This window comes from Geotrypetes seraphini, chromosome 6 (genome assembly GCF_902459505.1).
Source record: "Geotrypetes seraphini chromosome 6, aGeoSer1.1, whole genome shotgun sequence".
In the NCBI taxonomy this organism is placed as follows: Eukaryota; Metazoa; Chordata; class Amphibia; order Gymnophiona; family Dermophiidae; genus Geotrypetes; species Geotrypetes seraphini.
Genome location: NC_047089.1, coordinates 218,583,805 through 218,598,013, shown reverse-complemented (window position 1 = coordinate 218,598,013; position 14,209 = coordinate 218,583,805). Strand labels below are relative to the sequence as shown.

The 14,209-nt window shown below is 47.0% G+C and overlaps 1 protein-coding gene across 1 annotated transcript; it reads left to right on the top strand.

The window, feature by feature from the left end:
- Positions 1-3,629: 3,629 nt before the first annotated feature.
- Positions 3,630-4,899, top strand: LOC117362952. Its single transcript, XM_033950042.1, has one exon. The coding sequence runs from the start codon at positions 4,030-4,032 to the stop codon at positions 4,897-4,899; it is 870 nt and encodes a 289-aa protein (XP_033805933.1). The 5' UTR covers positions 3,630-4,029.
- The last annotated feature ends 9,310 nt before the right edge of the window (positions 4,900-14,209 follow it).

Genomic DNA, 14,209 nt, shown 5'->3' with positions numbered 1-14,209 from the left:
GTTTGCCCCTTGTCTCTGCTCTTCAAAGACTTGTCTGTGCCCAGCTTATACCTTTTTCAGTTCTAGCTCAAGGTGGGTTACATTCAGGTACACTAGATGCTTTCCTGTCCCGTCAAAACCAACAGATTTTAAGGCACAAAGCACAGGAAATCCTCTTTTCAAACACCCCTAATGCCAGCTCTGATAGGGTTACCAGATGTCCGGGAAAACCCGAACATGCCCTCTTTTTAGAGGACTGTCCGGGCTCCCGAATGGACTTTCCCAAACCTGGCTTTTGTCCAAGTTTTGGAAAGCCCTGACCAGTCCCGGTCACATCTAGAGGGCCTCTGAGCATGCGCAGATGACGTCACACACATCCGCGCATGCTCTAGGCCCCCCTTTTTTATATTGTGAAACGCTTAGAAATTAAGATTAGCGTTTTATCAAAATTTTAATAAACACGGAAACTTAGCAAAACCTTACTGCACTGCCATAGAGGTGTCAGATATGCAGATATATTCCCACTGCAGCAGCTGGCGACAGATATATTTATATCCCCACTGTAATATCTAATCCGAAAGACATTATGGGACTCATAATCGAGACTTAAATACGTCTAAAATTCACCCAAGTCGGCACTTGTACGATCTAAAAGACAGGTCATCCACGTGCTGATAATCGAAACGGCTTTTTAGCCATTTTAGGCCTCTGAATCTCGCTGTGCGCCAAGAGCTGAAAGGGGTGTTTTTGGAGGAGTGGTTAGGGTGGGATGTAGGCTGGCCTAGACTTAGTCGTCCTGCAGGGATAATTGAATGTTTGACGAGACTGCCTAGGGGCCCCAGGGGTGTCCAATGTCGGTCCTCGAGGGCCGCAATCCAGTCGGGTTTTCAGGATTTCCCCAATGAATATGCATTGAAAGCAGTGCATGCACATAGATCTCATGCATATTCATTGGGGAAATCCTAAAATCCCGACTGGATTGCGGCCCTCGAGGGCCGACATTGGACACCCCTGTTAGGCGAAACTTACATGTTGTGAGTTAGACGATGTAAAGATTAGATTTATTATTTAAGTATTTATATAGAATTTTTCTTTTTTCAACCATCTTTATTTTCTCTTCTTTATTAATTTCCAGGTACTGTGACATTTCCGCTCCCCGAGACGGTCATGTCAGAGTGAAACCCCGGTCTCAGTCTCTTACTCGAGACCAGACTCTCACTGAGAAGTATCAGGAAGAAGATCCTGAAAGCCTAGCTGCCTATCCTGAGCCTTCTAGCCTAGAGCAGTGCCCTGAGTATAGGTTAACTGCCCGGCCCAGAAAAGCTTCCAGTCACACTAAGGGATTTAATCAAGCTCCCAGTGATATTCTACCCTGTAGCCTGAGGGGGAGCCCAAGAACACACAAGCTAGGCACACAATCACCCAGTGTAGGGCGTGGCCCTAAGCCTGTTAAGCAGCTCTCCAGAGCATTAAAGGAGGCTGCCCAAGAGAGTCTGGGGAGAGAGTTCTCCGGGCCAGGAGAAGGCCAGACCTCACTCCAGAGCCAATGGAGTGTGAGGCTCCAATGCCTCAGGAACCAGCAGAGCAGCTGGATACACCAGAAAGCATGGACCTGGATGAAGGGTGTATGCTGGAGACCGATATGGAAGAAGCCATGGATGTGAGCTTGGCAACTTTCCACTAAACACTACAGGTACAAGGCTGTACAGCAATAATAGTGGAGAGGATTTTTGGCAGAACTGTTTGATTGTTTTGTGCTGTAAAGACAAGCTCAGAGCAGTGCTGCACCAGCTTGATTGGATTGCTACATTGCAGCTGTGCAGGAACTCAGGAGAAGCCCAAAGAACTGTGAGCTAATCAGGGCTGGAAATTTAGGAGCCTGCAGTAAGGCTTCAGTTTTTGTCTTTTGTGTTTTTGCTTCAAGTTTACCTGGTGAAGAACTTTGGACTGTGTTGGTTAGTAAGCCCAGGACTCCAGCTCAAGGCTGGATAAGTGCTTAAGAGACTAATTGTACAGTGTTTTTCAGAGCCTGTGGGATCAGGTAGAGCAAGCACTAAAACCTGGACTGGAAGTATAATTGATAGCAAGCTTGCTGTGCTTTCACTGGACTGGGGGAAAGTTAAAAGGCTTTTTGTTTTCTGTTTTCTTTCTTTTTGCCGTGTTTGGGGAGAAAGGAAACTTGGACTATAATAATTGGTGATATGATTTATGTGGCAAGTGATTAATTAAACTTTGCACATTATTTTGTTCAACTTGACTCACGGCGCTTTATTTTTAGCAAAGCCCAAGATAGTGAGACACCAGTGAGGTCTCCCCCTTTGGGAGCCACGTCAGGAGTGTGCTACCCTCTACCGGAGGTCTTCTGAACTTTACTAAGACCCCGGCAGGTGACAAAATGGTGGCAGCGGTGGGATTTTAGCACACTCTACTGGTGGTTTCAAGTTTGAACCTATAAAAAAAAAAAAAAAAAACACGAAAATTTTGCAGTTTTTTTTTTTGCTTCATAATTTTTCTTTTGGAGTGTTCCCGTGACGCAGGACGACGCTGCCGGAACCACGCCCGGCTATACTTCTGAGGGACCACCGGAAGGACCAGACCAGAAGGAAGTGCCTGAGTCGGGAGTAACAGGACGTACAAGCACAGCCAGAACGACTGGAGGCCAAGGAGGCCTATTTACCAAAGGCGCAGACTCGTCAGTACCTCAGGTAAAGAGTACCTAGGGAGGGGACTGACGAGGATACGAGAGGTATCGGTTAAGATACTCCTCGGGGTTAAAACAAAGAGGGATAGTTTACTCTCTCTGGTGAGACCGCACTTGGGTTTCCTTTTTTGTGTTTGTCTTTTTGCACAGATCGGATGATGGACCCACTGCAATTCCTGGCGGTGCTGGCGCAAGAAAGACGTCAACATTCCGAAGACATACAGAATCTAATAAAAGCGAATCAGGAGATGTGGCATTCTGGACAGCAAGCCGCAAGGCGGCAACATGATGAAATCCTATTGGCCATGGGAGAGCAGGCCAATGTCTGGGCGCAGACATTACACCCTATGGTGACCAACCCAGGCGCAGCGAATCCGCCGGGTCCTCCGGCGCAGCCCATGGTAGGACAAATTCCATTACACACATTGAATTTGTGCAAAATTTCTCCTGGGGACGCGCCTGATGAATTTTTAAACGCCTTCGAGCGTATTGCAACAGCAGCCGGATGGCCCCCTGATCAGTGGGCCGTGCGTCTGTTGCCTTGCCTGGCCGGGGAAACTCTATCTGCCTTTCAGACTCTCAGTCCTGAGCAAGCTAGTAATTATGCCACAGTAAGAACACACATCTTAGATTACCTAGGATATACCTGTGAGCACTACCGACAGAAGTTTAGAGCCACGCAGTTACTAGGGAAAGAAAGACCCAAAGCGTTAGTACAGAGGCTGTCAAAACTGGCAGAAAGGTGGCTACAGCCTCACCTGGCGGATCCCAGAGCCCTCTTTGCGGAGGTTGTGAAAGAGCAGGTGCTCGAAGCAGTCCCCAAAGATTTGAGGGGATGGATCCGCAGGCAAGGCTGTCAGACTTTACCAGAGGTAGTGGAGGCAGCCGAAGCCTTCATAGATGCTCAGAACTCTTTTGAGGAAAGAAAAGCTGATGGGCCCAGTAGAGGGGAAACAGGGAGAGAACAGCCTCCATGGTTCAAGTCCCTGGATTCCCAGAATTCCTCCCAGAGGAAACCGCTACCCAGTACTCCTAGGAAGACAGGACAGGATACGAGCCTCCGGTGCTTCAAGTGTGGGAAGCAGGGGCATACCCAGCGATATTGTCGGGAGAAAAGAGACCTTGTAGTGTGCAGGCCCTCTGGGTTAAACCAGACCGGACCTTACCAGGTACCCATCTTGATAGCTGGGAAAAGGGTTCAAGCTCTAGTGGATACCGGTGCCGAACAATCTGTGATTTCACGCAGACTGTGGAAACAGATTGGTAAGGCAGGCCATCCTAGGGAAGGGCCCAAATCCGTCTTCCTTGCCTGTATACATGGGGACTCCCGGGAATACCCTCTCCACCAAATGCTCATAGAGACGAAGAGGGGAAGTTGGGACATGAAGGTAGCGGTGGTGGACTTTTCACCATATCCAGTAGTACTAGGGAAGGACTGGGCAGGCCTAACCCAACAGGTCGCCCAAGCTGGAGAGGCGGTGCGAGAACCCTTTCACAAGCAGAAATGGGTGATGGGGGCTAGAGTGGTACGAAACCAGTCCCAAGGTTACTCCTGGGGGAGGAGAGAGAGTACCCGGGGGCCAAGTATGAATTGGAAACCGGTGATAAGATGGGCTCCCTTATCTGATAAAGCCCATATTCCTACAAGGGCTTATGACGGTGCCGCGGGGTACGATTTGTACGCCGCCCAAGAACAGGTAGTCCCAGCGCAGAACCGGGCGCTGATTAATACAGACATACAGGTGTCCTCGCCACCGGGCTCTTACTTGAGGATAGCGCCGAGGTCAGGGTTAGCTCTACGGCACGCTATAGATGTGGCCGCAGGGGTGGTTGACCCGGACTATAGGGGTAACTTAGCCGTGTTGCTAGTTAACCAGAGCAATACTGACTATAAGATCTGCCCCGGGGATCGAATCGCTCAAATGATTTGTGAGCGCATTTGGCACCCGAAATTGACAAAATATAAAGAACTTCCCGATACTCAGAGGGGAGGAAAAGGGTTCGGATCCTCAGATAAAGGGCAAGCAGGGGAGTCCCAGCCACCGGGGAAAGGGAAACAAACTGAACAGGACCAAACTCTCCGGGAAGAGATAAAATCCTTACGAGAGGAACTGGAGAAACTAAAGGCAGGTCAGAATCAGGCAAGCCCACAGATAATTACACCCGAAACAGCTACAGGAGGAACAAACTCGCGGCCAAGATATGTTGGTGAGGCTTAAAAAAACGGAAGAGCTTAAAGACCGTCTAGCGGGAAAAGACACAGAGGCTCAGTTGCTGGCCAAACAAAATGAGGCAGGCCTCGAACGGTGGGAACGCCACTTCGGAAAGATGGCGGAGTCACTGGACGAAGCAAGTGAGGATATGGACAAGCTACAGCAACAGGTTAATGCCCTTCGGGAAAAAGAGTTAGGGGAAGTCAGACAGGCAGTGTCCGCCCTGGCTCAGAGAATGGACGTGTTGGAGGAGTCGGGTGGGGAGACTAGCCCAGGGGTACAGGCAGGGTATGAAACTCCAGTACTGCAGTGGCCCGACGATTTCATGGATCCTGACCCATTACCTACTAATCAGGGGAAGAAGTTTAATAAAACCCGTAGGCGGTATTGATGTACTAGCTAAGCTTAACGCCAATGTGGACGTTCTGTCTAGAATGTACGAGACACCCCAGCAGAAGCCTCAGACTAGGCAGCCTTTAAGTGAGGGGGTATGTGACATTTCCGCTCCCCGAGACGGTCATGTCAGAGTGAAACCCCGGTCTCAGTCTCTTACTCGAGACCAGACTCTCACTGAGAAGTATCAGGAAGAAGATCCTGAAAGCCTAGCTGCCTATCCTGAGCCTTCTAGCCTAGAGCAGTGCCCTGAGTATAGGTTAACTGCCCGGCCCAGAAAAGCTTCCAGTCACACTAAGGGATTTAATCAAGCTCCCAGTGATATTCTACCCTGTAGCCTGAGGGGGAGCCCAAGAACACACAAGCTAGGCACACAATCACCCAGTGTAGGGCGTGGCCCTAAGCCTGTTAAGCAGCTCTCCAGAGCATTAAAGGAGGCTGCCCAAGAGAGTCTGGGGAGAGAGTTCTCCGGGCCAGGAGAAGGCCAGACCTCACTCCAGAGCCAATGGAGTGTGAGGCTCCAATGCCTCAGGAACCAGCAGAGCAGCTGGATACACCAGAAAGCATGGACCTGGATGAAGGGTGTATGCTGGAGACCGATATGGAAGAAGCCATGGATGTGAGCTTGGCAACTTTCCACTAAACACTACAGGTACAAGGCTGTACAGCAATAATAGTGGAGAGGATTTTTGGCAGAACTGTTTGATTGTTTTGTGCTGTAAAGACAAGCTCAGAGCAGTGCTGCACCAGCTTGATTGGATTGCTACATTGCAGCTGTGCAGGAACTCAGGAGAAGCCCAAAGAACTGTGAGCTAATCAGGGCTGGAAATTTAGGAGCCTGCAGTAAGGCTTCAGTTTTTGTCTTTTGTGTTTTTGCTTCAAGTTTACCTGGTGAAGAACTTTGGACTGTGTTGGTTAGTAAGCCCAGGACTCCAGCTCAAGGCTGGATAAGTGCTTAAGAGACTAATTGTACAGTGTTTTTCAGAGCCTGTGGGATCAGGTAGAGCAAGCACTAAAACCTGGACTGGAAGTATAATTGATAGCAAGCTTGCTGTGCTTTCACTGGACTGGGGGAAAGTTAAAAGGCTTTTTGTTTTCTGTTTTCTTTCTTTTTGCCTTGTTTGGGGAGAAAGGAAACTTGGACTATAATAATTGGTGATATGATTTATGTGGCAAGTGATTAATTAAACTTTGCACATTATTTTGTTCAACTTGACTCACGGCGCTTTATTTTTAGCAAAGCCCAAGATAGTGAGACACCAGTGAGGTCTCCCCCTTTGGGAGCCACGTCAGGAGTGTGCTACCCTCTACCGGAGGTCTTCTGAACTTTACTAAGACCCCGGCAGGTGACAGTACTTTAGTTAGATTGTGAGCCTTCGGGACAGTAAGGGAATTTTTTTAAGTACCTTCTTACTTCTCATTTATAATCTTAATGTATATTTTCTTCAAACCGCTTAGAACCTAACGGATGTAGCGGTATATAAGAAATAAATTACATTACATTACATTACATATATCGCTTATAGACTAAGGGCTCCTTTTACGAAGGTGCGCTAGCGTTTTTAGCGCACACACCGGATTAGTGTGCGCTAGCTGAAAAACTACTGCCTGCTCAAGAGGAGGCGGCAGAGGCTAGCGCGCGAGGCATTTTAGCGCGCGCTGTTCCGAGCGTTAAGGCCCTAACGCGTCTTCATAAAAGGAGCCCTAAGTGGTTTACATTCAGGTACTCAAGCATTTTTCCCTATCTGTCCTGGTGGGCTCATGCTCTGTCTAATGTACCCGGGGCAATGGGGGGGATTAAATGACTTGCCCAGGGTCACAAGGAGCAGTGAGGGTTTGAACCCACAACCTCAGGGTGCTAAGGCTGTAGCTCTAACCACTGCACCACACACTCACCCAAGACAGGTATAAGTGCCCAAAAGGTATTGAAAGTGACCAGATAACCACTGCAGAGACAAAGTAAAGACCCCCACACACTCACCGACCCCATTGCACCCCCACAAAGTTCAAAATAAAAATGTACATACCTGCCTCTGGAACATCAGCACCTGGCATAGGAAAGTCTAGTAGAGCTGCACAGAGGTGGCTTAAGTAGTCTGGGGGTGGGCTAGTGAACCATAGAGAGGAGGACCCAGGCCCATAAGCTACTCTAACCACTAAATTCATGGTGGAAAATGTGAGCCCACCAAAACCCTACTGTACTGCCATATAGGTGGCCATAAGGGCTATTGGGGTTGTAAACAGGTGATTTGGGGGGCTCCCCATAACCTATAAGGGAGTTCTGGTGAGATGTTTATGTGGCACCCTTTTTGTGAAGTTCATAGCAGTGCCATGTAAGGTGGCCCTCTACTCTGTTGCCATGTCCATCACAATTCTGGCTCCTCCCACATCCAAAAGTCTTGTTCTGGGTGTTTGGGACTTGAATGAATTTTTGGTCGAGAATGTGGTATAATGATTGACATAGTGGCGGTCTGGATGCTCAAATGCCTGGAGGTACAGATTTTCGGGAAAAAAATATTTTAGACGCACTTTTTGAGAATGGACATTTTACTGCTGCTGACTTTGGGTGATGAGCGCCCTACGTCCAAATCGGACGTAGACGTGTGTTTGTTTGTTTTTTAAATTATGCCCCTCCACATATTCCCCTCCCCCCACAGCAGCTGGTGAGATGTGCAGATAGTAGATAAAATGGATGGGCAGATTAGACAGGCCATATGGTCTTTATCTGCCTTCATATTTCTATGCTTCTATTTCTATGCTTCTATATCCACGCTGCAGCTTCTAATGAGAAAACAATATATTACCACCACTACAACACCTAGTGAGATATGCAAATATGTCCTCGCTTCAGCATCTGATGAGAAGCAAAATATATATCCCCACCGCAGCACTGTGAGATATTCAGATATATCCCCACTGTAGCATCTTGTGAGACACAATGATATATTGCCACCACAGAGTCTTGTGAGAGATGTGAGATAAAAAAGATATATCCTCACCACATCACCTGGTGGCACATAGATATATCTCCTCCCCTCCCCCCTCCACCCACAGCACCTGGGACAGAAACACAGAAACAAACGTGGGATGAACACTGAGGATCTTTAATCAGAAAATAATGGGTATACATTGAAGGAACTATGGCCAGTACTAGGCAGGTTTGTGCCCTGTATATGGCCATTCAATTGAGGACGAGCTGGGGAGGGTTTCGATGGCTGGAATGGTTAAGATGGGCTGGAGTGAGCTTTGATGGAGACTCCAGTAGATGGAACCTAAGCACACTACCCAGAAATATCTGCTTCAACACGTCCAGCAACGGGCGAAACTCCCTCCTCTTCTGCAAAGTGATACTCGAGAGATCCTGAAATATCTCCACTTTCAAATTCTTCCAGGAGATAACACCCAAGGCTCTAGCTTTCTTCACCAGACGATCCTTATCGGGGAAGTGGTGGATACAAGCAATAATATCTCTCGGGTAATCCCCATTCTTCGGACCCAGGGTTCGGTGCGCCCTATCCACTCTCAGGCCCCCAGTAGTGTTGTCAGGGGCCCCCCCATCCGCCAGCAGGAACCGGCTGAGCTCCTGCACCACATCCGCAGCGTCCCCATACTCAGCTGTTTCTGGGACTCCCCGGATCCGGACATTATTCCTTCGGGACCTATTTTCCAGGTCCTCCACTTGGGCACAGCAGTCTAGAAGATCTTTTTGGACTGCCTTCACCTGAGTTGTGAGTCCCTGAACCGTCTCTTCTTGCTCCCCCAAGCGTTTTTCAGTGTCCTCCACTCTGCCCAGCAAGTCTGCAAAGTCCTGCCTTATCTCCTTTACGGCCTCTTTGATTTTACCTTTTACAGCCGCCACCTCCTCTTTAATTTCAGTGGCCCACAGTTTCAGGTCGGCTTTTGTAACAGCCGCCGCCGACCCAGCTCGCCGTAGCCTCGGGGAAGCACCGCGCTCAGACTCCTCTTCCGACGCGCTGTCTCCCGACTCGCGCGCGGACATGCCCGAGGTCCCGCGCACGTGGCGGAGGCCTCCCTGCTCACCGCCGCGCTCCGTCGCTCTGCCGGGCTCCACTCGTTTTTTTGTCGGCATCCCGCAAGAGCCCCAGGCTTCCCCCACACTCGTCCTACCTCGGGCGCACCGATTGCAGCGTCCCGCAACGGGAAAGTTTTGCTCTGTAGAGAGGAGAGTCAGAGCAAAGTCCCTAACCCTCCATCTTGGATCGTGACGTCACCGGAAGTCCCTACCCAGAAATATCTAAGAAAAAAAAGGACCATTTCAATTAAATAATTAATTTATGGAGAGTGTATGGTTAGGCAGACTGGATGGACCATTCGGGTCTTTATTTGCTGTCATTTACTATGTTCCTATATCCACAAAGTAGATCTGAGGTGCTGTAGGTTAGAAGATGCCATTGATTTGCTGAATATGAGCCTGGGGCTCTGCAATCTTGGGTTGTCAGTAACTCGCTGGACTTGTGGGTGTCCTGAAGATTGTGGGCATGAGTAATTTGCTGTTTTACTGGGCCGAGCCTAAGGCACTGCAGCTTAGGAGTGTCAGTGAATTACTGGACTGTGCTTGAGGTTTTGCATGCTCATAGTATTAGCAGGCCACATTCCTAATATATATGTGCGATATAAAACTGAAATGGAATGTTTTTCATTAAGAAGTCCTTAGGTAAAGGACCCTGAGCAGAGAGGAATCTCATGCCCTGCACTGCACCAAAATCACTAGTGTTTTTGAAAAGCCAGAGCCCCGCAGGGACTGGGTCAGAATGACACGATGCACGGGAGAGTGTAGTTGCCAGGACTCATAAAAAACAGAGACACAAAATTGGCTTCATTCTCTAAAACAGTTACACTGGACCTTGTGTCAGGGAAATCAATAGCTATTTGTAATTATGCTATAAACATACAGGAAATACAGGAAGGGAGAAATGGAAAGGATTGGGAGGGGGGGGGGGAGCTGATGCTTTGTGAATGCTGCAGGCCATAGTGTAGGAGCAGCCCCAGATGCCATCGATCTGCAGAAAACTTCCTATGTGCCCCCTGATCTGCATCTTCCCAGGTGTCTCTGATCCTTGCTTTGCTGTAAACCCCATGCATGCCCTGTGTCTTTCTTGACTGCGATCCGATCTGCGTTTGCCCGGTCTTCTGTATACACAACCTAACTGCTGCCTCCTTAGTCTAATTTCTAACATTTATGTAGCAGGAGCAGCCTAAAGGGGATGACGAACCACGTTAAAGACTCATTGTGGGGACTCATTTACATAACTCAGTAGAGGCTGAAAAGCAGAGCCTTATGTGAAAAACAGAGGTCTCAATGCACTGAGGGCTAGATTCACTAAGCCCACCGATCGTGTCCCGACCAGTTTGCAACCCCGACCCGATTCACTAACCTTCCTCCCGATCCGCGCATGCAAATGAGGGGAAGGGCATCCAAAAGTAGGAAGGCAGCGATTCACAAAACAAATTAAGGAACACCGATTGGGCTGGCCGATCACAAAAGAAGCGGCTACTGAGGACCAGTTGCTCACGTCCTTGCCAACTGTCCTCACCCTGAAATCCCAGCCCTGAAGCCCTGAAACTATGAAAAAAGCGCCCTGCTCTCTGCTGCTCTGCCTCTCTGCGACTCCGTGTTTTTAACCCGTGGCTTTAACCTGCGGGTTAAAAGAGGGGCTGCACTAACATTGCTGCCCCGAAATCCTTGCGACCGGGCATAGGAATGATTGCTCACTTTACCTCTGGCCAAGCCCCCCCTTGCAGCGTATTCTGTTCCATTAAACATTACATTACATTACATTACATTAGGGACTTCTATTCCGCCTATACCTTGCAGTTCAAGGCAGATTACAAAAGAGCTAACTGGACATTTCCAGTGAAGTTACAACAGTTTTTTTGTTTTTTGTTTTTTTTTGTTACAAGGGAGGAGAGGTAGCTGGATTAATTCTGGAAGAACTTGCAAATTGGATATTAAATTGACTGTACGTTACTGTGTGATATAACAAATAGATTACAGTTAGAGTACAAATAAGATTACGTTACATTTCAGGGATCTGAATACTTGGTTGGTGTTTTGGTGAGGAAGAGATTATTTAAGTGGAGGTTTTGGGGAAGAATTTATCTAGGAGGAGGGGGAAGGGTTGGGTTAAGATATCTGGATAAATTTTTTGAAAAGTAGGGTTTTGATTTCTTTTCGAAAAGTTTTGAAGTCGCCCGTTGCCGTCAACATGGAGTGGTTAAGTTTTGCTGCTTGCGTCGCCAGAAGGTTATCAAACATCTTTTTGCGCTGAGTGCCCTTGAGTGGAGGGAAGGCAAAAGGGTTCGGAGCTCTTCTTTGTCTTGAGGTGAGGATCTGATTTAGGCGGTTGTTTAGATAGGGGGGTGAAGCCGTTTAATGCTTTGAATAATAGACAGTAGAATTTGAATTGAATTCGTGCTTGCATAGGTAGCCAGTGAGAGTCTAGGAAGGCAGTTGTAAACCCCCTCTCTTGTCTGTCAAAAATTACAAAGACTAGGGGGGACACTCGATGAAGTTACAGGGAAATTCTTTTAAAACCAATAGGAGGAATTTTTTTCACTCAGAGAATAGTTAAGCTTTGGAACGCGTTGCTAGAGGTTGTGGTAAAAGCGGATATCGTAGCTGGTTTTTTTTAATTATTTATTTATTTATTCAATTTTCAAAATACAAATCAAGATTAAACTTGTACAGAAAGCTTTAAGTCAAGGAAAATAAAATCACAACAGTATTATATATTCAAGGATATCAATTTAACTTAAATCAGCTCAAGTCCACAAAGGATCCAAAATGTAATTATAAACGGAAAAACAAAGAAATATTTTTAGGAAAAGTAATGCAAATCAGCTGGTAAGGACATCTTAAATATTCTATACTCCTCTATTCTTTTCCTTCTCAATCCGAGAAAGAGATAGGAAAGTTGTCAGCTGGTAAGGCTCAAAGAAAACATACTTTTGGGAATTATATTGTATAACGCATTTACAAGGATATCGGATGAAAAAAAGTTGCTCCAAGAGCTATAATTACCGGTTTTAACATAAGAAACTCTTTTCTTCGCCGTTGTGTGTCCCTGGCCAAATCTGGGAACATTTGTATTTTAAGTCCCATAAATTCTTTTGCTCTATTTTTAAAGAAAAGTCTCAAAATCCAATTCTTGTCCATTGCTAGAGCTAAAGTTGCCACTAATGTTGCAGGAGTAGCCATTTCTTTATCTGATAATTCCAGTAATGCCAATACATCTATTAGTCCATGGCTATCTTCCTGTTGCTGAATTTGATTTTTCTTGGGAAGGTAATACACCTGTGTAAATGGAGGTAATGAACCCTCAGGAACTTCTAATATTTCCATCAGGTATCGTTTTAACATCTCTCGCGGAGTAATTGTTGTAATTCGTGGAAAATTAATCAGTCTGATATTGTTGCCTCTTGAAAAATTTTCAAATGTTTCAATCTTCCTTCTTAAGTTTACATTATCCTTAATTAAAGTCTCTTGAAGCTGTTTGGAAGATTTTAATTCATTTTTGATACTGTCTAAGGATATATTTGAGACAGCAATATCTTGCTTTATTGAGGTAATTTCTTTTTCTTGATCTTTCATTTTCCCCTCCACTTGCACTTGTTGAATATTAATTGTTTTCGCCATATTTGCCACCAGGTCCCACAAGGCATCTAAGGTAAGTTCTTGGGGCTTAACTATAGTAGGAATTTGTAAATGAGTAGTTAAAAATTTATGCTCACCATTCGACCGCTCTCCTCCACTTTCCTCCGTTTGAGTAGGTCCAGTGTCAGTTGTTACAGCACTCCCGGCGATATTCAGGGTCTCCTGCATAGCCTGTGATCCTGAATCAGCTTCCACAACACAGCTCCGCGCAGCCTCTAGGGGAGAGCTCATCCTGACTTCCGGTGAGCTCTCAACCCCTGGGGAGCTGGTTGCACGGGGGTGCAAAGGAGGAGGTCTTTCGTCGGGGCTCAGAGTGGTCTCGAGACTTCGGTGAGACACCTCCGTTCCGTTCTCACGGGGTGTCTCTAACTGCAATCCCGACGTTGTCATGGTGCCCTGGAATCGCCGAAACAGCGCTTCTATATTGCCGGAGGTAGGTGTTCCGGAGCGCAGGGAGGCCCCACCGGTGCTCTTTCCCCTTCTTTTCGGCATTTAGAAGACAGAATACAGCTCAGAGAGAGCTCAAAAACTTTCAACAGTAGCGTCTATTTGGCGACCTGCTTCAGCGGTTTGCATCCGCAGCCATCTTGGCTTCGTAGCTGGTTTTAAGAAAGGTTTGGACAATTTCCTGGAGGAAAAGTCCATAGTCTGTTATTGAGAAAGACATGGGGGAAGCCACTGCTTGCCCTGGATCAGTAGCATGGAATGTTGCTACTCCTTGGGTTTTGGCCAGGTACTAGTGACCTGGATTGGTCACTGTGAGAACAGGTTACTTGGCTTGATGGACCATTGGTCTGACCCGGTAAGACTATTCTTATGTTCTTATGTTCATACTCCCAATCCTCTCCCACCCCTACCTTACAAATGTCCTTGGTATAGGGTTACCATATGGCTCCAATAAAACCTAAGGCAACAATACAGTTTAGGGGTGAAGTTCTTTTGTGCATGAAAGAGGAGCGGGACTTGGGTGTGATAGTATGTGATAATCTTAAGGTAGCCCAACAGGTTGAAAAGGCAAAGGTGAGAGCTAGAAGGATGCTTGGGTACATAGGGAGAGGAATGGCCAGTAGAAAAAGGAGGTATTGAAGCCCCTGGTGAGACCTCATTTAGAATATTATGTATAACTAGCTGATGCCCCGGCGTTGCACGGGTATTTAATTATAGCAATAACACTGTAAATGGATTCAAATAAAGATACTTTATAGTGGTGAATGAAATTATTTTTTTACAGCTTAATAAAAAGTACAA